General features: G+C 55.3%; 2 protein-coding genes across 10 annotated transcripts in view; both read left to right on the forward strand.

The window, feature by feature from the left end:
• Positions 1–196: 196 nt before the first annotated feature.
• LOC121488906 (transmembrane emp24 domain-containing protein 11) lies at positions 197–17,225 on the forward strand. Of its 2 annotated transcripts, none has more exons than XM_041751211.1 (5): positions 197–369; positions 10,837–10,937; positions 14,806–14,931; positions 15,627–15,773; positions 16,561–17,225. In XM_041751211.1, the coding sequence occupies exons 1-5, from the start codon at positions 246–248 to the stop codon at positions 16,708–16,710; spliced, it is 648 nt and encodes a 215-aa protein (XP_041607145.1). In that variant the 5' UTR covers positions 197–245; the 3' UTR covers positions 16,711–17,225. The 2 variants fall into 2 exon arrangements, with proteins under 2 accessions (XP_041607145.1, XP_041607146.1); XM_041751212.1 differs by lacking the exon at positions 197–369 and adding an exon at positions 4,352–4,907.
• Positions 17,226–18,669: 1,444 nt separating this feature from the next.
• Positions 18,670–25,300, forward strand: part of RNF212 (ring finger protein 212) — a 29,949-nt gene continuing 23,318 nt past the window's right edge. For 6 of the 8 annotated variants that reach the window (XR_005987222.1, XR_005987223.1, XM_041751288.1 and 3 more), the window contains exons 1-2: positions 18,670–18,867; positions 21,108–21,169. Coding sequence is in view for 4 of the 8 variants with exons in the window: in XM_041751288.1 (XP_041607222.1) it covers positions 18,759–18,867; positions 21,108–21,169 (171 nt within the window). In the remaining 4 variants the exon portion in view is untranslated. Of the gene's footprint in view, positions 19,719–19,862; positions 20,519–21,107; positions 21,170–25,300 lie in introns of those variants that run through there. The other 2 variants (XM_041751292.1, XM_041751291.1) reach the window with 2 other exon arrangements.

Below are 25,300 nucleotides of genomic sequence, written 5' to 3' on the forward strand. Positions count from 1 at the left end.
AGAACCTTACAAAATAAGAGATCACAGGGAGCTCTAATGTCACCGTGCTCGGAAAGGCCCCGAGGTTCAGACATCTTTCACCTATTTACTGCCGTCACCTGCCCAAGTGTGGCCACCAGATGTCCCTTCCCACAAAAATCAATTTGCAGGATTGTCCAATGAGACCCAAGCCCTCGGTGGGCAGTATCGCTGGCAGTTGATCCGCCCCAGGGAAAGCGCTGCCAGGAGCGCCTAACGCAGCAGAAATGCCAATGCTGGCATTTGCTTTAAGTTTTTATTTTTCTCTTTCAACTGCTTTTTACTTCCACGTAGGGGAACGAGAGGAGAAATGCATCATAGAAGACATTCCAAGTGACACGCTGGTAACAGGTAGGTGCGTGCGTCCCCGAGCGTCGGGCCCAGGTGTCATCTTATGCGCGGTGCTGATTTCTCGGTGCGGATACTCCCCGGCGGGAGGGTCCCCGGACTCCCCTGGAGAGAGCTCGGGTGATGCCAACCTGCCATGAAAGCCCCTGGGCTGAACTGCATTCACGCACACGGCGGGAGACAAAGACACAACAGAGTCCGAGCCTGATCTGGTTTCCTGGTTGCCAGGTTTCTGTAAGTAAAGGAATTTCTGAAACCATTAATCACGCTAATTATGGTCGATTCTCAAAAGAGCGGTGGGGTCTCGTGCCTGGTCCCACACGGCAGCCCCGGCGCCCGCGTGTGTGCAGACCACAGCGCCCACGACCCCAGCTCCGGGCGCAGCGGAGCCGGCACGTCCCCACGCGGCCACCACCGCGTCCCACGGCTGAGCTTAACCGGCCTTCTGAGACAGAAACGAGCGCCCGTGCTCCCGGGATTACTCAGGTCACACTGATATCCAACTCTCTGATTTTAATGCAAAAAAGAAAATGCAAACGGGATCTAAATCTAGCAGGATTCCTCCTCAGAGCCCATCGTGTGTTCCTGTGCCCAATTCTGTCGCCTGGACTAGGGTCAAATGCTCCTCTCTGTGTGTCCTGGCTGTTTTGTGGCAAAAAATACTAAGCCCCCCTGCAGAACCTCGGGCACACGACAGCCGGCCGCGGAGCCCGGGCTGCGGAGAGGCTGGGGGGACCTGGGCCGGGAGGAGCCGCCTTGGGGGCTGCGCGGTGCGAGCAGAGCCCCTGAGAACTGTGTGCCCTTGGGCGAGCTCCTAAGCCTCTCTGGTCGTTTGTCCAATGGGATGAAAATAATAAGGGCACCTGTTTCTTCTTGTGGTGACTGTGACAGCTTCAGTATTTGCCAACTGTTAGAAGGAGCCAGACACACAGGACGCACATTAAGTGTTTGCCCACGGCCCTGGCCCTGCTCTCATCCCTGGGGACGTGGGACTCCTGGGCAAATAGCCCCGTGGCCGCCGGCCATTGTCCTCGAGCCTGCACGTGAAGGGGCAGAGGAGCACCAGGGGGACGGGAGTGGCCTGTCCACCCTTTCTGCTGCCTTGTGGGCCGCCAGCTGGAACATGCATGGCAGCAGGCCCGAGAATCACCTGGCCTTCCCGCAGGGTCTGGGACAGGAAGACAGCCGCGTGGAGGACAGGTGTCACGCTGGCCACCCCTCGGCTGGAGTGCAGAGCCTCCTCTGCTCCCCATCCAAAGGGTCCTGCGCTGGCCGTTCCCACCTCCCACTGCCGTGGCCCTGCCGCCCCAAGCCTCCAGCTGTGTCCGGCTCACGCTGTGGTCTCCGTAGCCACCGCCCCCACTGCTCCCACACAGTTATGCAGGGCTCGGGTTCCACGCCTGATGTGTGCTGTAACCACAGGAACGTGGGGACCTGTAACCACAGGTCACTTGTCTCAACATTTTAAAAAAGAGAATATGATCCTAGGGCACCCAGGCAGCTCAGTCAGCAGAGTATGGCACTCCTGATCTCGGGGTCATGAGTTTAAGCCCCACTTTGGGTGTAGAGATTACTTAAAATAAATGGAATTTTGAAATTAAAAAAATAAATTATAAAACATCATCATTAAAAAAGAGAGAGAACATGACCATAAGCCTCATATATGCTAATGGAGGGGAAAAAAAATACTTGATTACTCTCCCACCTGAAAAAAGGCAAGAAAGAAAGTGTAAGGAACAAATAGGATAAACAGAAAGCAAATAGCAAAATATAGTCTAAACCCAACTACGCTTCACATCACATTAAGTGCAAATGGGCGAAACTCTCCAATTAAAAGGCAAAGATCATCAGACTGGAATTAAAAAAAAATGAGTACATACTGTTCCCAAAAGAAACACTATTTTATTGTTTTGAGTGGGGCGGGGCAGAGGGAGAGGGAGACTTGAGCAGACGCCATGCCCAGTGTGGAGCCCAACATGGGGCTCAGTCTCCCAATCCCAAGATCATGACCTGAGCCAAAATCAAGAGTTGGACTCAAACAACGGAGTCCCCTCACCCCCCAAATGAGACACTTTGAGTATAAGGAAAGGTCGAAAGTGGAAAAAGACCAATGTGTAAACCTGAACCGGAAGTGTGGTTCCAGCAGACTTTGACGCTAGGAATTCGAGTAAAGAGGCGCACGAGTCACCAGCGTCGGGTTGAAAACAGAAAGGTGTTTGCAGGTGTTTCCTACCGGACCGTTATGAGTTTCTTGTAAAAGAATGTTGAGCATTTGAGCCTGACAACCACCAAGCAAATCTCTCTTATTATTTTCCCTTTAACCGTGATTGTATCTTTAGCCTTCAGCCCTCTGTTTCGATGTGTGACATAACACAACCGCCTACCCCAGAATACACGTCTTAAAGGTTTTTTTTAAAGATTATATTTACTTATTCCTGAGAGACACCGAGAGAGGCAGGCTCCCTGAGGGGAGCCCGACGTGGGACTCGATCCCAGGACCCTGGGGTCACACCCTGGGCTGAAGGCAGATGCTTAACCTCTGAGCCACCCGGGGGCCCCTTAAACTTTTCTTTCAAAAATCCCTTTTATGGAGAAAGACCGCTGCGTATTTACTCTGTGCCTTCCCGCCTGCTCTGCTGCAAGTGCCTGCGTGTGCGGCCAGGACCTCGGCTCAGCTCACCCGCGCGCAGCGTGGACACGGTGCTGACCGCCGTGGGCCTGGGCTCTTCGAGGCTCTGAGCACCCGGGCTGCCTGAGCCACAGAGGGACTGTGTTTCCACTCGGCGTCTCGCTGACCTGTGGCAAAGCCGCCTCTGCCGTGGAACCCCGTAGTGCGTCCACCACGCGAATACGCGTGCCATGCACTAGGTGGCTGAGAAGAGCCAATCCAGATCGTGCTTACACTGCATGAGCAGAAGATGAAAACCCAGATGTGAAGCTCGTCTGGGGACCCGCCGGGATCTGAGACCCCGTCGGACATCCCCGTCCAGGGGAGCGCACACCGGCTTCGCCGCCGGGGTACCCGGAATCCCGTGAGCCACACCCACCTGGAACGCTGGGCAGGGATGACCTCAGAGCCAGTCAGCCACCTCCACCCAGACGTGGGCTTTCGCTGGTCGGGACTACAAATAAACAGACCGCGAGGATCCGAGCAGTCGGCCGCGCGCCTTCCCCAGGGCGCCAGAACGGCCTAGGCTCTGCTCCAGGAGGCCCGCTCTGCAGCACCTTCGTCGCCCAATAGCTTGGTGACTTGGAGCTGTGCCCTTACCTGTGACCTGGGCTCACCCCTCCCCTGAGCGGCCCGGCCCCTGGTGCGGCCATGGCCAGATGCAAGTGTTCACCAGGCTCCTTCCCATCCGCTCGCCCTGACTCCCCCCTTATGGACCTGGCCTCCCAGGCTCCGTCCTGAACCGCCAAACAGGTGTGGCCCTGACCGTGGCCCAGCCACCCCCCACCCCGCCCCCCCTCCAACGGAAGGACGCTGCCTGAGAAGCAGAGAAGAGGCCTGCGTTCCCCTAGGGAGCTGGGAGGGAGACGGCCCAGGGCCTGGCGTGGATGCGGCCACACACAAGCCCCATGGACAAATGCGGGGTGAAACCACCCTGGTTCCCCAAAAGTGCCTGGAAACGTCCAAGTAAAACACGGTCCAGTTTTCACATTGTTTTTCTCAGTCCTTCTTCGTAACGTTCTGTGATCCAACTGGATCGTCATGAATGGAACAGGCAGTGAGTGCATTTCTGGGGGAGACACAGGAACGGGGAGCGGCCTGCGGGGTGGCTGTTGTGACGGGGTGAGGCTGTGCTGGTCGGGGAGGCAGCGTCCTTGGGAACGGCAGGCTCCAGAGGAGGAGACACCGTTTACACGAATGTAACCGCACTTGGGAACCTGCTGTCCCGTTTGCAAGGTCCCCGGGGACGAGCCACTTGCCAAAGCAGCCAGGACGTTTGTTTTCCCTTCAGGGCACAGACCCGTACTGGAAACAGGAGACAGGAGAGGAGGAGGGCACAAAGTGGGAGGTACACCCCGGCCGCCACGCGGCTGGGGCAGCTCCAGCCATGTGTCCACGGGAGACCGCACGTCAGGGGATGTGGGGCCCCTGCCCTGGAGGCCTAGCCGGAGCCCAGCATTCTGGTGCAAGGAGCCCGGGGGGGGGGGGTGCTCTTGGGAGGCAGACGGAAAGAAGCCAGGCCAGGTGACAGCAGGTGGCACGCGGGGGGGTTGTTTTTCAAGATTTTATTTATTCATCTAAGACAGAGCAAGAGCGAGAGCGAGAGCGAGCCCACACAAGCAGGGGGAGGGGGCAGAGGGAGAAGCAGGCTCCCCCCTGACCAGGAGCCACACGCCGGACTCGATCCCAGGACCTGAGCCCAAGGCACACGCGTCAACCCCGGAGCCCACAGGTGCCCCTCAACAGACACGTCTTAGGAGGAGAGGCCCGAAGCGCCAGGAATAGAGGGAAAGGACTGGCCTCCACTTGTCGGTGGGAGAACAGCAGAGCCCAGCGAGGCGCCAGCCCCGCCGCCGGATGCCGCTGCGCCCAGGTGAGGGAGCAGGTGCGGAGCCCTCGCGCCCAGGCCTCAGATCCACTCCGAACCGCTGACCTGCGGTCCCATGGGCACAGAACTCCCGGCACAGACGCGGCCATGCTCGCCCCTCAGTCCTCACGGCGGCACCTTCCGTGACGGCCACACGCCAGCATGCAGACGTCCGGGGCCACCTGTGCCAGTGCGGCCCTGCTGTGCCCCCGCGACGACGCCTGGCCTGTACCTGGTGCTCCCTGCGCAGACGCCCGCGTGCCGGCGGGAGAAGCTGGCCCAGGGCACACACACGTGTGTCCTCACAGGTCAGGGGCCAGTCACCTTCGGGGGCTGGGTGGCATCGGGACGCCGACGTTTTGGCCGCGCTGGCTTGGCCGTGATGACTGGCTGAGCCACGCTGTGCTCACGCGCTCCCGGAGACCAGCAATCACGCAGGGCCGGCCACGGCTGGGCTTGGAGCACACGCACACGCACACGCACACGCGCGGGCCAAGGCCGCGAGGTGGGGGTGTCGCTGCGGGGAGGCGCCGAGGCTCGAAGTCAGGCTGGCTCGGCCTTGACCCGCAGAGCCGCCTAGCGCGTCAGCCCAGCTCGGGGAGGGAGGGCGGGGGCGGCCCCGGGTGCCTGGGGCGTGGGCTCGCGGGGCCCCGGGGACTCTGCTGCGGAGGGCCCGGGCAGAGGTCACAGGTAACCGGCCAGGCGTTTGCACGGCGCTGACCACCGGCCACGTCCCACATTAGACAACGTACGGGCGTGAAGCCCCCTGCCCTCCATTCGCTGGGCTGCACCCACGGGGACAGCCCCGGCCCAGCTCCCTGCTCCGGGCGACACCTGTGCTGCGGGCCAGGGTGGCCTTGGGGCTGGCGCCGAGCAGCGCTTCTGCACTGCCATCTGGTGGCAGCGTCCAGGCACGACAGCGCGTCCCCTCCCCTCGGCCGGGGCTGGGTGCTGGCGGGGGGACGAGCTGGGGGGGACGAGCTGGGGCGGCGGAACCCACTGGCCCATCCTGCGACCCCGGCAGCGCGCCAGGACCACTGGCGTTTTACCGGCGGGCCCGAGCGGCACCCACTCCTTCACCTGGTGGTTGAGTGTGTGCCGCGGGACGCCCGCTCATTCCCGACACCAGGGGCCCAGGACAGAGGACACGGTGTCCCCCCACCCGGGCTCCGACACCCTACAGAATGCAGACGCGGCCGGGCGCCTGGCTGCCAGGAATAGCCCAGCGAGCGCACGGTGGGAAGAGCCACCCACCACCGAGTCCCGCAGAGCTGGGGGCACCCCAGGCAGCCCGACAAGAGGCAGGGCAGCAGGGGCCAGCTGCACAGGGGTTGGGGCACCGGGCGGGGACGCGGAGCGGGGAGACGCGCGGCTCGGGGCTGGCAGGGGCCAGACCAAGACCTGGCATGTTTCACAGGTGGGGGACACCAGGTGGCCGGAGGGAGGGCCGCAGAGTGAGGCTCGCGCTCCTGCCCGAGGTGCCGCACCAGGTCAGGGGCGTTCCTGTCCGGCTCCTGCGGGGGGCGGCAGCTCAGCGCTCAGCACCAGGCCCGGCTGCGTGCATCTGCCTGCCTCTCCTTCCCCTCGGTCTACTCGCCACGTTTTTTCTTTCTTTTTTCTTTTCTTTTCTTTTTTCTTTCTTTCTTTCTTCTTTCTTTCTTTCTTCCTTTCTTTTTCTTTCTTTTTTTCTTTCTTTTTCTTTCTTTCTTTTTCTCTCTTTCTTCCTTCCTTCCTTCTTCTTTCCTTCCTTCCTTCCTTTCTTCTTTCTTTTTCTTTCTTTCTCTTTCTTTTCTTTCTTTCTTTCTTTTTTTTTTTTTTTTAATTTTTATTTATTTATGATAGTCACAGAGAGAGAGAGGCAGAGACACAGGCAGAGGGAGAAGCAGGCTCCATGCACCGGGAGCCCGATGTGGGATTCGATCCCGGGTCTCCAGGATCGCGCCCTGGGCCAAAGGCAGGCGCCAAACCACTGCGCCACCCAGGGATCCCTCCCTCTTTTCTTTCTTAAAAGAGGTTCATGAGACAGAGCGAGAGAGCGAGACAGGGAGAGACAGAGCGGCAGAGACACAGGCAAAGGGAGAAGCAGGCCCCATGCAGGGAGCCTGACGTGGGACTCATCCCCGATCAGGCCCTGGACTGAAGTTGGGCTAAACCGCCGAGCCACCGGGGCTGCCCATTTCCCGTGTTTTCAAGCTCCGTTTATGCCTGTAGGGTGGTTGTCTTCTGAGTGATGGCACCAATGTCCCTCTTTGTCCTCCGTAATTCTCATCGCGCTGAAGTCTGCTTATCTGATTCTTACACTCAGGCTTTCTTTCATGAACGTCACAATGGCGCACCAGTTTATAACCTACCTACAGCATCACATCGGCGGTGACCTTCTTGTCCTCTCATCAAAAAATCCATCCTGACATTCTTTGTGTAGTCTGTGTTTAGACCACTTCCATGTAATATAACTGTTGCATGGAATGTATATTGTCAGGATTTAGGTCTGCTATATCTTACTGTTTTCTTTTTGCTCCCTCTCTCTGCTTTTTGTTCCCATTTTCCATTTCCTGCCTTCCTGTAGGTCGCGTGAATGTTTTATAATACCTTATTTTTGCTTATCTATAGGATTTTTCACTATACGTCTTTGTATAGTTAGTAGTGGTTGCCGTAGGGATTACAATACACATACTCATCACAGTCTATACGGGTCCACAGCTTGGCATTTCAAGAGGAACATAGAAACCTCATGACCACGTGTCTTTGCCCTGCTCACCCCTTTTAGTTGTCGTAAGTACAACCTCTAAAAACTTCGAGAACCACACCAGACAATATTATATACATTGTTTTCAACTGTCAACTTCAGGAATAGAAAACGGTCTATTGTCGTTTCCCTAGTTACTCTTTCCACTATTTCCTCTTCATTCCTGGTGCTGCAGATTTATAATTTTCTTGGAAGTTCTTTGAAGAACTTCCTTTAAGCAATTATTTTAAAGCAGCTATTCTGGTGAAAAATTCTTAGTTTTCCTTGACCTAAGAACATTCTGCCTTCATTTTGAAGGATATGTTTCGTGGATATAGTGTTGCTTCACAATTCTTTTGTCAAATTTTTTTCTAGTCTCCGCTTTTTTTTTTTTTTTTAAGATTTTACTTATTCGGGCAGCCGGGGTGGCTCAGAGGTTTAGCACCGCCTTCAGCCCAGGGCCTGATCCTGGAGACCCAGGATCGAGTCCCATGTCGGGCTCCCTGCATAGAGCCTGCTTCTCCCTCTGCCTGTGTCGCTGCCTCTCTCTCTCTCTCTCTCTGTGTGTCTCTCATGAATAAATAAATAAAATCTTTAAAAAAGAAAAAGATTTTACTTATTCATGAGAGAGGCAGAAACACAGGCAGAGGGAGAAGCAGGCTCCCTGCAGGGAGCCCGATGCGGGACACGATCCCAGAACCCAGGATCACGACCTGAGCTGGAGGCAGATGCTCAACCACTGAGCCCCGCAGGCACCCTGGTCTCTACGTGTCTGATGGGAAATGTGCTGCCATTCAAACTGTTGTTCCCGTTAGTGATGTGTGGTTTCTCTCCACTTTCCATATATATTTTTTTGTTTTGTAAAAATTAGTAAAAGGAAACTTCGTTTACAATGGGGTCTGCAGGCAGGGAGCTCCGGGCTGACCACTCCCGGCCACCTGCAGACCCAACAGGAGCTGCACCTGCACCTGGATGTCACCTTAGCGACCACTTTACTATCCCAGCAGGAGAAGGACAGTTTCCTCCTCCCCAGCAACAGTCCGGCCAATAGGAGATGGCCCCATCCCGGCCAATGGGAGATGGTCCCGGCCCAGCCGATGAGAAGCCACCGCAATTCCTGCTCAGTTTAACCCGCGCACCCTCTGCCGCCGCCCCCTAGCCCCCTCCCCTGCTTTGTTTTGCAGACTCATCTGTGGTTTTGTTCTCTGCAGCTCCCGAATAAGCCCCATTTTGTGGGGGAAATAGCTGTGGTTCCGTGTTTAGGTGTTCAGTTCCGAGATCCCAGCCCACCTAGGGCCTGGGTGTTCTTCCCACGGGACGGATCCAGGGCTGTCCCAGGTGGGGATGCCACTGGCCCCACAGGCTGCCTGGGGCTGTGCACGGACTTGGGGGGGGGGCCCTGCTGCCTCCTCCTCCTCCCTCCCATGTCCTGTGGGACCCCTGGTGCAGACCCTGTGACTGGAGGAGTCCCCCCTCCGTCCCTCCATCCCCCCCAGTCCGGGTCTGGGGTCTGCAGAGTGCCCAGCACCCAGGCTCTGGGAGGGAGGGGGACAGACGCAACCCCAGCCCGGCACCTGTTCCCCGCCTTTCAGAGCCTCCTGGTGGTTGCTCTCACATTTCGCTCAAGGTCCTTAGTCATGATTAGCAAGAGCGAGAGGGTGGATGGACTCACACCGTCTTTTCCAGAATCATCAACCAGACTTTTTTAAAAGGAGGGAGAAGTGGCAGGCTGGCCGTGGAACAGGAAGCCAGGATAATGATGTGGGGCTAAGGCTGTGGGGCTCGACCCCATGACCCCAGAACTCCAGGAACCCAGGGCCATGACCTCAGGACCAGGACTGCGACCAAGGCAGACCCAAGGCAGACACTTGGCCTGCTGAGCCCCCCGCCCCTGCCCCTAACAGCACAGAACATACACTATCCTGTTTCACCATCTGCAGGGACGAAGGCCCAGGACTGCCCAAGAAATCCTTGGACTGGGTGCAGGCAGGGCTAGAGGGCCCAGGAAATGGCCTCTTTAGGTGCCCCCCACCCCGACCGCCTCACTGCGTAGGGCCCACCTTGCCCCTAGCGCCCACAGTGACCGGAAGCCCTGGGCCTGGCCTGTGGCTCTGGGCTCCGGAACCAACCTGCATAGACTCTGACCCGCGTCTGTAGCCACTAGCTGCATGACTTTACCTGGGATTCCGCCTCCCACCTGGGCTGAGGCACCCGGTTTCCCTGCTTCTGCTCCTGGTCCTTCATTTTCCCCACACGGCATGTTTCGCAGTGACCGCGCCTCCAGAAGCCTTATGGGGAGCGTGCAGGTGCCCCGCGACCTGGCCCCGCTGCCCCCCAGCCCGCCCCCCTGCAGCCCACCCCACAGGCCCCCGCCCCAGGACCTACGCGCGCTGCCATGGGCCATGGTGCCCTGCAGAGACAGCGTTAAGTGGAAGAGGGGAAGGTCCTGACCCTGCCACTTGCTGTGTGTGTGACTTTGGGCAAATCACCTTTCCTGTGTCTGGGTTGCCCCACAGGTAGAGTTGTCATAAGGATGTGTCTGGGGGACACCTGTTGGTTGGACGTGGGACTCTTGGTTTCGGGTCAGGTCGTGATCTTGGGGTCATGGGATTGAGCCCTGGGTGAGCAGCCTCCCTCTGCTCCGCTCACTGCCTCTAGAATATCCGTGGGGGAACGTAGAGTAGGGCCCATGAAGCGGGGTCCTTCCCTCTGTGGCAAGCCTTAGGACCTTGGCCCACCAGCAGCACCGGACGGCGTGGGTGGTCCCACGCACACGTATGGGCAGGGTGCCCCTAGCACGGGCGCCTCCACGCGCCCCCCTCCCCGTACTCCCGCGGCCTGCGCCGAAGTCCGAGCAGCATCCCAAGCGCCCCAGAGCCCGGGCCCTGACTTCCGTCACCGAGGCAACACCTCCCGCTGCCCGCGTGTGGGCGCAAAGGCTCCGTGGAAGCAGCCACGGGCTGAGTCCTCGGCTCCTCCCACGCCCCGCGGCCACGTAAGGAGCTCGTCACGTGTGGTCAGTTGACTCGGGGACGGCACAAAGCTGCCTCCTCGGAGCACGTTTTCAGGACCTCCCGGGCCACCCCGGGCCTCGGGCGGACACGGAGGACCCCACCGTGCGGAGCCCGGCCGTGCCCGACTCGCGGCAGCCCACCGACACCCCTCACCGTCCCCCACACTCGCTGTGTAACTGTCCTGTTTCTGACACAGGGACTTTCAAGACACAGCAGTGGGACTTCCGCAGGCAGGATTTCCTTGAATCTGCTCCGGGCCTGGGGATGTTTGTGACTGTCACAACCTACAACGATGAGGTAAAAGCTCCTCCGAGGTTCTGTTACTGAAATTCTGCATTTGCTACCAATTCGTGTCATGTATCCCCACAAACTTGGCGAAGAACCTCCGGGTAAGCACTCGGTAACCAGAATGTGCCGTTTTTACCACGTGCAGTCCTGAGGACAGGGGCTCACCGCCCGCCCGCAGAGAGCCTGTGGCCCAGCCGAGCGGCGCGCTGGACGTGGGTGTTTTTAGATATTTGGGAGAGCGCGGGCGCATGCACAGGAGGGGGAACAGCAGAGGGAGGGGGAGAGGGAGCTCCCCACTAAACAAGGAGCCCGACATGGGACTCGATCCCAAGACCCTGAGATCATGACCTGAGCCGAAGGCAGATGCTTCACGGCTGGAGCCCCCCAGATGCCCCAAAGCCTGGTAATATTCAGACTATCGTGCAGGTCCTCGAGATTTGGGGGACAGGGTTCTTCTCGCCCACCCTGGCTCCCCCTTCACGGCTGCCTGCCACGTGGCTGGGGTGCAGATGGGGAGCTGCTACTGTGCTAAGAGCTGATGCGACCAAAATTAACCACAATTCACCACCCGAGGCTTCCCCACAAGCCGCAAGCCTCCCGGAGCCTCCCCAGCTCCACAACAGTCCCACCAGATGGATTCTGACGGCGTGACCGTGGCCTAGGTGGGCCGACGGACCTGGGTGCTGCCTCCTGCACCAGCTCCCCAGGATTCTCTAGTTCACAATATTTTCAAATTGCTCCTAGGATTTCTTCCTCCACCCACGTGGCATGTAGGAATGTGCTTCACCTCTACACGTGTGTAATCTCGCAGTATCCTGGGATCTTTGTTACTGATTTCTACTTTAATTCCACTGTGTTCTGAGAACAGACGTTGTGTGGTTTCTGTTACGATTGCTTATTGAAGGACAGGCGAGGCTTCCTAGTTATTTCACCGTGTTGAAGTGTGCCTGTGGCCCGGAACGTGGCCCGTCCTGGCGCGAGCTCCCAGTGACCTTGAGAATGTGCATAATCTGCGGCTGTTGGATGAGGTAGGCTGTCCACGTCCATCAGGTGCCCTTGGCCGACGGGGCGGTCGAGGTCAGCGATGTCCTTCCTGACCTGCGGCTGGATCTGCCCGCACCTGACAGGGGCATCAGAGTCTCCAAACCACACAGTGGAGTCTCCTCCTCCCCCCGTGGTCCTGTCAGTTTGTCTTGTGTCACTTGCTTACCCATTAAGGACTCTTTCGTCTTCTGGGATAATTGACCTGTCACCCATGTGATGCTCTACTATCTACTATCTATTAATTATCCCTAAGAACCTTCTCTGGCCTAAAGTGTACTGTGTCCAGTTACTATGAGCACACCAGCTTTTTTTGTAAGCTTAAAGCCCGCGTACGTACCTTCTCCCTTATCTTTAATCTATGTGTCTTTGTATTTAAAGTCGGTTTCTTGTGGACAACCCAGATTCGTGTTGCCGACATGCAAAGTGATTACTGATATCACTGGGTGAGCATCCACTGCGTTAATCACTGCCCTCGTTCCTTGTTCCTATCATTGTCTTCCCCTTTTCCTATCTTTTGTACATCTAATTATTTCCTGTGATTCCATTTTATCTCCTTTCTTAGGTGTCAATTATACTTCTTAAACTCTTTTTAAGTGGCTGCCCTAGAGTTGGCAATATACACTTGCAACCATGTCCCTTGTCATGCTGTCATCCATGTCAGGTGCACATAATCAAATATGCCATTGCTCGTACCTGAACAAACCATTATCAATTAGATCAATTAAGAAAGGTAAGATTTTACTTTACCCTCAACTATTCCTGCTCTGATTCTCTTCCCTTCTTTACGTAGACCTGACTTTCTGACCTGGATCATTTCCCTTCTCTCAGAAGGATGAACAGCTCTTTCTAGGTAGGTCTACCAGTGATGCATTCCCTCCATTTTTCTTTGAGAAAAATCTTTATTTTTCCTTCGCTTTTGATGGACAGTTTTGCAGGCTACAGGATTCTAGGCCAGTTGGTCTCTTCTCTCCACTCTTCTTGCCTGCATGGTTTCTTTTTATTTTTCTTTAAGATTCTATTTATTTATTCATGGGAGACACAGAGAGAGAGGCAGAGACACAGGCAGAGGGAGAAGCAGGCTCCATGCGGGGAGTCCAATGTGGGACTGGACCCCGGAACCCCGGGGTCACGCCCTGAGCCGAGGGCAGATGCTCAACCGCTGAGTCCCCCAGGCATCCCCCACCTGCATGGCTTCTGAAGGGAAGCCAGGTGTAATTCTTACATCTGCTCCTCTGTAGCTATGTTTTCCCTGCTGGCTTCTTTCAAGACGTTTTATCACTGATATCTATAGTTTCAATAGGCCATGCCTCGGTGTCGGGTCTTTTTTTAGTTTGGTTTGGCATCTATCCTGTTTGGTGTCCTCTGAGCTTTCTGGAGCTGTGGCACTAACTCTGTCATCACTGTTCTATGCGTTTATTCTTCTTCGAGAATTGCCATTATGTGGATGTGACACTTTTCACAGTTGTCCACAGGTCTAGGATCTTCTGTTCCTTTTTTTTTTTTTTTTCAGTCTTTCCTCTCTTTGCTTTTCAGTTTTAGAAATGTCCACTGCCGTATCTTCACTCTAGGAGATACCTTCCTCAGCCATGTCCAGTCTAGTCGGCCCATCAAAAGCATTCTTTGTTACGGGGTTTCTCATCAACAGCATCTTAAATTTCTCTTAGAATTTCCATCTCTCTGCTTGTATTACCCATGTGTCCTTGCATGCCACCTACTCCTTCTGTTAGAGCCCTTAGCACAGTAATCTGTTCCCTGCCATGTCTGAATCCGGTTCAGGTGCTTGCTCTGGCTCCTCAAACTATGTTTTTTTCCATCTCTTATTCCTTGAAATTGTTTTGTTGTTGAAAGCTGGACATTGTCTATTAGGTAAAAGGAACCCAGTACTAGTACCCACAGTTTATGCTGTGGTACGTTGTGATTCTTTGTATTTTCTTGTTTGCCTTTCCAATTTAGGGGGCAGTGACTTACCCTGTGACCTCTCTGATGGATCTAAAAAGAATTGGCTTTCATTGTGTTCATCTTTTTACTTGTTAGGACAGAGTAGAAACTTCCAAACTCCTTGATGACAAACTAGAAGTCCTACACCTGTTTTTAAAATGACAAACAATATAGAAATTAGCTAAACAGAAAGTCAAAGTTGCCCAATAAATATAACCAACTAAAAGCTTGGTGTTCTTCAGAATCTTCTTCTAAGCTTATATAAACACACACACACACACACACACACACGCACACGTATACTTTTACAAATGATTTTATAATAAAAAATAGGATCCTATATACACTGCTCCAGCACAAGATATCGCGGATACCTTTAGTACAGGATCTCTTTTTTTGCCACACAACATTTCTTTATTTGGCTTTGCCTAAATTTAGCCAATCCTCTATTGAAAGGTACTAACGTAATTTCAAGAATATAACTTTACCATTACAAAAACACCCCACTGAATATAATTTTACATGCAGTTTTGTCTACTTGTGCATTTCCATAGAATAAATTCCTGTAGGTAGAACCACTGAGTCAATGGTTACATGCATTTTAATTTTTAATTCATACTGAACTGTTCTCCAAAATGGTTGTCCAACTTACATTCCCAAATCAGTGTTTAGAGATCGCATTTGTCAATATATCCCTGGACACTCTTGTTTAAATCTTTGCCAATCTGATAGTAAATAAGGGATATCTCACTCTGGGCTAAAGTATTTTTCATGTTTATCTACCATTTCATTCCTTCTTTAGGAACTGCACAGTTTTTACTAATAGGGAAGATCTATTTTTAAGAAGGGAAAGTAGAGAACACTACACATAAATTATGGAAATCCTCAATCCTAGGTATTATTGTCCAAGTTATACAGCCCACAAGGAAGATTCTATTTTACTTCACATTCACCTGGCGAACACATCATTTGCTTGGAATCTAATTCTACGAGGCTTGTGTCCTTCGGTGGGAGTAAGCTGGTGAGTACACGCCTCCCACGTCCCTGCTGATGAACAGAGCACCAGCACTATTCAGGCATGACATTGGTATGCAGAACCATTACACTCACACTGGCTAGAAACTTATTAAAGTCCTGTGCCCAGATCTGGGTGCAGCAACCAAAGAGGGAGCTGGAGAGCTTGGAAGGGGTTCAAAGGAGAGCCACAGCCTTGATTAAAGGGCTTGAAAAACAAGAACCGTGAGGGAAGGTTAAAAGAACTGTGATTACTCAGGCCTGAAAACAAGCAAAGGCTGGAGGGTAAATTAACAATGGAATTCCAATAAATAAAACTCTTATACGGCAGATGGTGATTGGTTATTTTCTAAACGGGCTGAAAGCAGACAAAGAAAATCTATACTTTAGTATCAGAAATGTAGTCTTATGTAAAGAAAAAAATTTTTCCTGAAAATAATCAAGTTCTTTGAGTGGCAAAAGCCTTTATGGAGTAGCAATCTGATGTTCAGGAGGGTATGGGTACTCTCTCAGGGCCGTGGGTCATCATTTAATACGCTATTCTTACAAAGAAAGGCTACTGAGTACAGCAGGGGGGAGGTGGGCCGTGAGAGGTCTCGAGGAGGGGGTGAGAGACACAGGACCAGGGACGGGGGACAGGACAAGGGAAACGCAGAGTGCAGCGGTTTGAAGAACGTTTCTTCCCTTTCACTGTTTGTACAGCGGATCCACTTAGAGATTCGAGTTGGACAACATGACCTTGATGCGGCCATTGCTCAAGCAAAGGACAAAGTTAATGAAGTTAGCTTTAAGCTGGAACATCTAATTGAGCAAATTGAGCAAATAGTCAAAGAACAGAACTATCAAAGGGTCAGTTTGCCTATTCAGCTTGTTTTATCTCTTCCTGCCAGGAACGAAATTCTGGAGACAAAGCCCCCCCCCCCAAAGCATGGAAAGAATAAAGTGCCTGTTCCTCAGCCGTTGGTCTGAGCTAGCACTGTGGGGACACGCAGGGTGAAGGAAAGCACAATCTTTCTTCCCTCTCTGCCAGGCTGTGAGCTGCTCTAGGAAAGGGGACTGCGGCTCATTGACAGAGCGAATGGATAAATGCCCCCAAATGCATCCCACACATAGGAAGGGGCTCAGCCCACTCTCTAGATGACAGTTTTGTTCTCGTGACACTGTGTTTTCCAGGTCACTGTGCTCACTGGACTCTGGTCAGACATGGGGTCAGATCTGCTCCCATGCTCACCTTGTGTTGTCTCCAGACTCTGGTTTCCTTACATGAGAAATAAGAGGACAGGTGTGCTTGGTACAGTGTCCAGCTTAAGGTTCAGTAAGGACACCAATTCTGAGAATCGATCACTATTGGCTGGAGAATCGTTTGCTCAGTGGTAAGACATAAAATGTACGAGATAATAGAGCAAATACTGGTATTTTACATCAAAATACAAAAAAAAAAACAAACATATGTTTTGTAAGGTTGATTCTTAATCCTTGTCTTTAGCTGACAACACACCTGGCTTAGAAAATCAGATACTGCACTTTGGTGTATGAACCGGGAAATAGTAAATATCTTCAACGTGTACAGCACCTTCTCCTCAAATCCATACAAATACTTGAAGAAACTAAACCTGCCTATTTCTCTCCCACACAGGACCGTGAAGAAAATTTTCGGATGATCAGTGAAGATACGAATAGCAATGTTTTATGGTGGGCATTTGCACAAACGTTAATCTTTATTACAATCGGAATTTTCCAAATGAAATCCCTTAAAAACTTCTTTATAGCTAAGAAACTCGTTTAAAATGTTAATACAGGGATCCCTGGGTGGCGCAGCGGTTTGGCGCCTGCCTTTGGCCCAGGGCGCGATCCTGGAGACCCGGGATCGAATCCCACATCAGGCTCCCGGTGCATGGAGCCTGCTTCTCCCTCTGCCTGTGTCTCTGCCTCTCTCTCTCTCTCTGTGACTATCATAAATAAATTAAAAAAAAAAAGTTAATACAAACAGGTACCTGCTAATTTGTAGAATGTCTGAGTTAATAAATCAAAATACGTTCGCAACCATGTGCTGCTTTTAGGACTTCAAAGATGACCACAGACTGAAATCAATGTTACACTGATAAAATAGGACTTTAAAAAGTGGTCTCTGAGCTTGGTGGAATAAGCACATCATCCAGTTCTTATTTTAACCTGGAGCAGATGGGATCCAATAGACAAAAAGTAAGCTGTATATGTAAATTCCAGGTTTTCCAGTTGCCACATTAAAAAGGGTCTTTTTTTCCACAAGGGCGAAATTAACCCCAGTGACATATACTTACCCCAGAACACCAGGAACACTTGCCCGTCTGTAAGCAGTACGAGACCACCGAGACCGCGGGGACGGCTACACTGCGTCCCCGACCTGCAGCCCTGGAAGCCAAGGGCCTGGCACGGCAGGCACAGATCCCTCAGCTCCGCGGTCGGGCTCCTCCAACACTGCACGCGGCCAAGGGCTCCAATCCCAAGCACTGGCCGAGTCTCTGCTTTTCCATTTCCCCGCATGGCCGCCGCCTGTGCAGACCCCCGCCGCTGCCCTGCCCCCGTCTGCCCCTGCCCCGTCCCAGCCCGTCTCCCGCCCACACTCCGGGTCTGTCCAACGCCCTGGTCCAGGCCCATCCACCGCCCGCCTGCCCGGGTCCAGGCCCGTCCCCGTCCAGGCCCGTCCCCCTCCCATCCGCCCCCTCCAAGCCCACCCACCGCCTGCCCGCCCGTCCCTCTCCCACCCTCCCCGTCCAGGCCCGTCCCCCGCCCCAGCCCCCGCCCGGTCCAGGCCCGTCCTCCGCCTGGTCTGTCCCCCGCCCCCGTCCAGGCCCGTCCCCCATCTGTCCCCCTCCCAGCCTTCCCGGTCCAGGCCCATCCACCGCCTGCGCCATCCAGGCCCGTCCCCCCATGTGTCCCCCGCCCCGTCCAGGCCCGTCCTCCGCCTGGTCTGTCCCCCGCCCCCGTCCAGGCCCGTCCCCCATCTGTCCCCCTCCCAGCCTTCCCGGTCCAGGCCCATCCACCGCCTGCGCCATCCAGGCCCGTCCCCCCATGTGTCCCCCGCCCCGTCCAGGCCCGTCCTCCGCCTGGTCTGTCCCTCGCCCCGTCCAGGCCTGTCCCCCTCCCGCCCGCCCCGTCCCCCGCCCCGCCGGGCCTGCGGCGTCCTCCGAGCTCCCCCACCCCGTGTGCCCAGGACCCGCGGCGTCTGGGGTCAGCCCCGCGTCCCCCTCCCCAGGCCGCCCGGCGCCCGCCCCGCGTCCCGCCGCCACCACCGTCCTGCCCGCGCCGAGCCTTCCGGAGCCGCCAGGGCCGCACCCGCCCTGCGCCTGCGCCTTCCCGGTGCGCGCACGTGGGCACCCGCGGGGGCGCCGACCCGGTGGCCGCGGCCTGACCCGCCACACCGCGGCCCCGACGGAACAGCGAGGCCTGCGATGACGGGCGAGGGGCCCGGGCCGCCGTGTGCGCTCCCCACTCCCCGCGCCCCGCGCCCCGAGCCACGCTCCTCCGCCGCTCGGCGTCTCCCAGCGGGGATTTTGGCGGGAGCGGCGCCGGCTCCTGCGCAGGCGCGGGCGCCCCGCGGGGTCTGCGCAGGTGCGGAGGTCCCGGCGGCCGCTTCCGGGCGGCGGGCTGAGGCGGCGGGGCTGAGGCGGCGGGGCGAGGCGGCGGGGCGAGGCGGCGGGCTGAGGCGGCGGGGCGAGGCGGCGGGCTGAGGCGGCGGGGCGAGGCGGCGGGCTGAGGCGGCGGGGCGAGGCGGCGGGGCGAGGCGGCGGGCTGAGGCGGCGGGGCGAGGCGGCGGGCTGAGGCGGCGGGGCGAGGCGGCGGGGCTGAGGCGCCATGGCCGGCTGGGTGTTCTGCAACCGCTGCTTCCAGCCGCCGCACCGCGCGTCGCGCTTCAGCCTGACCAACTGCGGCCACGTGTACTGCGACGTCTGCCTCCGCAAAGGTGAGGGCGGCCGCGCGGGGCGGGGGGCGGGGCGCGCCGGCGGGAGCGTGAGGGGCCGGTCCCCGCGGGGCTGCCGCCGCCCCCCCCGTGTCTCTCGCGGACGAAGCGGTAGAATCCGAGAGAAGCAAACGGGCTTGGAGGGGCTTCCCGAGCGACGGCGCGACGGGGAACCAGCGGCCCGACGCCCCGGGCGGCTCCCGTGCGCCTGCGAGGCGCGGCCCTTCTCGCGGCGGATCGTCGGCCCCGCGGCGGCCCGCGGCGACCCGAGGAGCGCGTGTGGGGCGGCCCGGGCCCTCGTGCCGCGGGATGAGGGGGGCGCGGGCCGGGCGCGGGGCGGCGAGGCTGGGGCAGGGACGGACGCGGTTCGGCGCAGGGGCAGGGACGGATGCGGGCGGGCGCTGCGGGCGGGGCCCCGGGGCAGGGGCAGGGGCAGGGCCCGAGCTCGGCGCAGGCAGCGGACACGGGGCTCAGGCCCGCGCGGATCCCGCCTCCGCCTGGCCGCGGGGCTGTCGGGCCCGGGTGCTGCGCCCGAGAGGCGGCTCCCGGGGGTGCGCAGGCTGCAGGGGCTGCCCGGGGCGGCAGGGGCAGCGCGGGAGCAGCGCGGGCGGAGCCTCTGCTTTCCTCCGCGGCCCGCCCCTTCCCGCCTTCTCCGGCGCTCGTGCTCCGGGGCCCGCGGGCGCCGCCCCTCTCCGTCGCGTTGCTCGCCCCCGGCCCTCGACGCACCTGCTGGGTTTTAGGGCCCCTGTGACCCCAGGCCGCCCGCCTCGGGCTCCGGAACCGAGCAGAGCCTGGAGGCGGCCCCTGCTCCCACGGCGGGAGCTTGAGGAGAGGCCCACGGGCTGTGTTCGCAGGCAAGATGCGAAGGGGCCGGCCTGGGGCCGTGGGGTGGGGGGGGTGGGGGGGTGGGGGTGGAGGTGGGGGGGCCCCTCCCCCCCCCACAAGGGCCTCACCCCACGGGCTGTGGGACGGCGATGAGACAGGAAGAAAGCCGAGGGGTCCTTCTGCGGGAAGCGGCGGAGAGGCGGGAACGGGCAAGGTCCGGCCTGTGCCCTGGGGTGAGGGTGAGGCCAGGCTTGTTTGCACGCCCCCACGGGGCTGGTGGGGACCACCCAGGAAAGTGGGGGTTGCCCAGCGGCGGGCAGGTTGGGTGCTGGAATCCTGGAATCCTGGAATCCTGGAATCCACGTCTGCGAAGGCACGTCTCAGGAGGAGACTGTTCTTCCTGGTTCTTGGTTCTTAGCCACCCTGGACCAGAGGACGGGCCGGGGCCGGGGCCGGGGCCGGGCCAGGTGTGCTGCTGGGAAGGGCAAGGAAGGCAGCGCTGCCGGCGGCTCGGGCCCTGGGCTCGCCAGTGAGACAGCAGAGCTCAGACGTGTGCGGCTGCGGAGGAGCCGGGGTGAGAGCCCTGCAGCCCCCACTGGAGTTTGAGCTCTCCAGGGACGCGGCGCGGGCTGCTCTGGCGCCAGGTGGGGGCAGGCGAGGAGATGCAGGGAGCGGGTTTCCCAGGGGGTGACGGGAGTGGCCTGGGGAGCAGGATGTGCAGAGCCGCCCAGAAGAGCAGGCGGGCGGTGTTGGCGCCGGGCCTCGGGCAGCAGGAGCTCCGCGCACACGCCCAAGGCTCTTTCCCAGTGAGCTGTCTCCTGCTGCAGAGGTGAGTCCCCGGGGGCAGAACAAAACTTGTGCTTCATCTCGGGACAGGGTGAAAGGACCTGTTTTCATTTTGAATAGCTAAAAATTTTAAATTAGGATATCATCACAAAGCCTAATTGTACAAAATTCTGCAGTACATTTGAGTTTGAGGATTGCTGATCTTCTTACTCACTATTTCGGAGCATCTTGGGAAAACAGGGGGAAATGGATTATTAGTTGAGGGAATCTCTTCAACTCTGTGCACGTGCACAGCCTTACTGTCTGAACGTGGAAAATGTTAAGTGCTATGAGCCTGTATGTTTTTGAAGAAATACCGTGATTTGAAGCTGCACTGGTACACATTCAGAAGCACTACTCACGGGGCCCCCAGGCGGCTCAGCGGTTGGGCGTCTGCCTTCAGCCCAGGGCGTGACCCGGGGGTCCCAGATCCAGTTCCACATCAGGGTCCCTGCAGGGAGCTGCTTCTCCCTCTGCCTGGGTCTCTGCATCTCTCTCTTTCTGTCTCTCTGTTTCTCATGAATAAATAAATAAAATCTTAAAAAAAAATCACTACTCACTATAATACAGTAAAGTTTGCTTTTCTTTTGTAGGTGGAAAAGATGAGTGCTTGATTTGTAAAGTCCCTTGTCGCACGCTTTTACTTTCAAAACATGTAAGTTGAAATATGTATTATCTGAATGTTAGTGGTTTTTTTTTTAATTCGACATTCAATTTGTAGTCATTTGGGGTGTCTGAGATTTTCTTTCATTTTGTGAGATCAACTAGAGGATCTTACAAGATTTCTGAGTAAAGTACAAGTAGGATTCGGTTTTGAACCCTCGTACAGGTAACTCCTGACCATAGGTTGGCCCCTGCGTCGTTTGCTGTATGGGTCCAGGAAATGAAGATGAGTTGTATAGGTTTCTTCAGCACAAGACTAGCTCCTCACGAAGGTGAGGTGAAGTTTAACGGTGGTCACTGTTGCAGGAGGCTGAATACAGGTCTTTTGTCATCTCTGTGAAATACGCCAGTTTAACCCGCTTGGTTTGAACTTAGTCACAAATGATTATTCTCTTTATACTTAGGTTCTAAGATACTTACTTGATCGGTTGTTTTAATCTTTAACGGTTGTTTTTACTGATTAGAACATAACACAAAGTCACACAAGATCTAAATGAGACAAAATCATAATGGAGAATGTGAAAGTTGCCCAAATCCTGTTTCCCACAGATGTCAGCAAGCGAGTATAGTTCCTGCTCTGTGTGTTACTGTGACTTATCTTTTTACAAAATGCTGTTTTCTCAGTTGACTTGGTATTTTTGGCACACTCGCACTCCCTGAAAAGACTGCATAGTATTTCAGTGTTTTCCGAGGGGTTGGAGGGGGTAGGTTTTCACTGTTTCCATCTCACAGCAAACCTTTTATTTTTTTTACCACGTTTCTGCATACGTGTAAGAATATTTCTGTAGCATAAATTGCTAGGAGCGGAAAAATAAGGGCACGGATTTAAGTGTTTAAACTTAATAAGAAGCGCTTTATTTCCCTTAAACGTACCAGCTCAACCCCTTGGCCACAGAGCCGGGTTCTGCTGGCTGGCACAGCTGGTCAGGCTTGCCCTTGAGGGGGGCGCCCCTGGCTTTTCCCTGCCCTCCTGGGCCCTACGCTCAGGTCATTCGTTTCCTCTTCTAATAAGTGTATTTAGGATGGTCTGTTTCCTTCTGTTTGCTGCTCTTTTACATCACTTCAAGCATCTTTTTTTATCATTTCTAAATAGCCTTTAATCTTTCTTGTGACTTAATTTTTCTTTTTTTTTTTTTTAATTTTTATTTATTTATGATAGCCAGAGAGAGGCGCAGAGACACAGGCAGAGGGAGAGGGAGAAGCAGGCTCCATGCACCGGGAGCCCGATGTGGGATTCGATCCCGGGTCTCCAGGATCGCGCCCTGGGCCAAAGGCAGGCGCCAAATCGCTGCGCCACCCAGGGATCCCTTAATTTTTCAACTCAAGAATTATTCAGGAGAAATGTTCCTTAATGTCTGAGAGGTTAGATTTTATCTCTTCTATTGTCTCTGTGGAAAATTTTTAGTCTTAATGTCTTTGTGACCAGAGAATATGGCCATATGGTTTCTTTTTTTAATTGTCAGGACTTTCATTGTGGCTTGATACGTGGTAATTGTTAATGTTCCACAGATGCTTGAGAAAAGTATTCTTTTGTTCTCTGTGCATGTGAGTGAAGTTGCTCAGGGCACCGACGCTGTTCCTAACTGTTCCTTCCTGTAGTCTCCCTAGGGCTCGGCTCCTCTGTGCCCCACGGGCCCGCGTGAGTGCCCACCGCCAGGACGCCTGAGAGCCATTCTCCCTGCTTTCCCCCCTGCTTCCTCGAAATTCTTCTCACCTGCAGCCACAAGGGATCTGCAGACGTGGGCATGTGTCGCAGCTTTCCAGGAGGAAAACCTGTGTCCCCTCATGCCGTGGCTCTGTGTCCTGGCCTCTGGGGGACACCTGGTCCCCTGGACAGCGACTCTGACCTGCCACTGCTCCCTCCCCCACTGCCTTTAGGTCTCTACCTACGGCTGTGTGTGATCATGGCTTCTCTGGCCTGTAGCAGGAAGGACACTTGAGATCATGGCACTGTGTGTGTGGATTTGCACGCAAATGCATCCGTGTGTGCACATGTGGGAAATCACTTTCACAAAACAACACATATCCTTGCTAAATGCAGCACTCCTGATGGTTTCTATTCTGAATGGGATTTTTGTTGTTAAAACCAAACACACTGTAATAGGCTAAGCTGATTTCCTGGGACCTGCAGTACAAGAGCTGCCCACACCTGCCCCTTTGCTCCGCAGACAGGGCACCACTTGTATTTGTTCATTTGTTTGTCATTGAAAAGGGCCGTTACTGTTTCACACTCAGTACGGTCCACCGCCTTATCTATCAGGTGGTACGAGGAGCCTGCGGGGCCTGGGAAGCATCCCCGTCTGCGGACAGAGCCTCTGGCAAAAGCAAAGAGCAGAGCAGAAGGATGTGTGGACAACAAGGGGGTTGCATGTAGGCTGGAGATGGGGAATAATGGCTACAGTGGGGAGGCCCTGAGCCCTGGAGGGGCCAGTGGGTCCAGGTCCCATGTGTGAGGAGGTGGGCCTGGGGGCCATGGGTGGTTTGGGGTACTCTTCCTCGTGCCCGCTTCACTTAGGGCCCTGGGGAGATGTGGGGGAGGAACAACCCACAGCGGTAGAACCAATGCTCTCTGGCCTCCCCCGGACCCCAGTGAGTCCTCTGAGTGGTGGACTCACTTGTCCTGCCCCAGGTCAGAGGTTGCTCACGGTGGGACCAGGACCAGGAGAATAAGACCACATGCCATCGAGGACCTGGGTTTGGCGTAAACTCAGAGAGGGGGCATTTGGGAGGGTGACCTTTCTGTGTAGGGGGGAGAAAAACAGACACCAGCCACTAGAACAGCAGACTGGTCTGGCTGGGAGCTTTCCTTGGCCTGCTGGCCTCCAGCTAGACTCAGCCTCCCCTCTGCTTCCAGGAGCAACGCCACTACAGGCCTGGCCCCAAAACATTCTCCTGGAAAGCCCCCCACTCTGCCAAGTGGATACTGGTGACCCAGCAAGGCAGAGCTGCTGTGCCCGGAGTGGAGGCCATCCATGTGCAGACGGGAAATGGGTGTCCTCCATGAGCCACTGAGATCGGGCGCTGTTTGCTGCACGTGCCATGTAACTTAGGTCCTGTTGGGTTGGTGCTTAATCAGTAACGTAGATAAAGCTGACGTCTCTGCAGCGTGAACTCTCTAGTCAACAAGCATGGCGCCCCTCCGTGTACTTAGCTGTGCTCTGGTTCCAGTTGATTTTCTGCACTGAGGCTGGGCACTGTTAGCTTCATCCTTGGGCCCCGATGATTTGGGGTGATGCCTTGCTCACCTCTTAAGATGTCATCTCTGTTGTGCTTATTGCTGGTATATAAAAATCAGTAGATTTTGTTCATTAGCTTTTATCTAGTCTCCTTGTTTTCATTTGATAATGCTGTTGGCTGATCTGGAGCTTTTCCTAGAGTCTCTCTCTGCACAACCATGTCCTCTCCAAATGTTCAATCTCTGTGTCATTCCTCCCTTTCTTTCTCTCTGCCACCTTTTCCTCCTTGCACAGGCTACGAGGAGACACAGTGGTGATGGCGGTGTCCTTTGTCACTTTGTGACTTCAGGGTCAAACTTCCAGTGGTTCACCGTGATGTATTCGTGGTACCCTGGCTTTCTTGCTAAGGGTTTTTATCAGGAGCCATGTTGGATTCTATCAGATGGTTTTTCTGTAAATAATCAGGGTTGTCATTTGTTTTTTTTTTTTTTTTTTTTTTTTTTTTTACTGTATTTTGTTGAGGTAGCGAATTATATTTATTTTTAGAATTTTAAACCCAGAGCAGGGGATCCTCGAGTGGCTCAGTGGTTTAGTGCTGCCTTCCGCCCAGGGCCTGATCCTGGAGACCCGGGATCAAGTCCCACGTCGGGCTCCCTGCATGGAGCCTGCTTCTCCCTCTGCCTGGGTCTCTGCCTCTCTCTTGCTCTTTCATGAATGAATAAATAAATAAAATCTTAAAAAAAAAAAAAAAAACAAGGTAGAATTCTCTTTTTTTGAAGATTTTGTTTATTTACCTTTTAGAGAGACTGAAAGAGAGCATGTATGTGCATGTAAGCCAGGAGGAGGGGAAGGAGGGGGGAGGGAGAGAGAATCTCAAGCAGGCTCCACTTAAGATAATGACCTGAGCTGAATCCAGAGTCAGATGCTCAACCAACTGAGCCATCCTG

Source organism: Vulpes lagopus, chromosome 4 (assembly GCF_018345385.1).
Source record: "Vulpes lagopus strain Blue_001 chromosome 4, ASM1834538v1, whole genome shotgun sequence".
NCBI lineage: Eukaryota > Metazoa > Chordata > Mammalia > Carnivora > Canidae > Vulpes > Vulpes lagopus.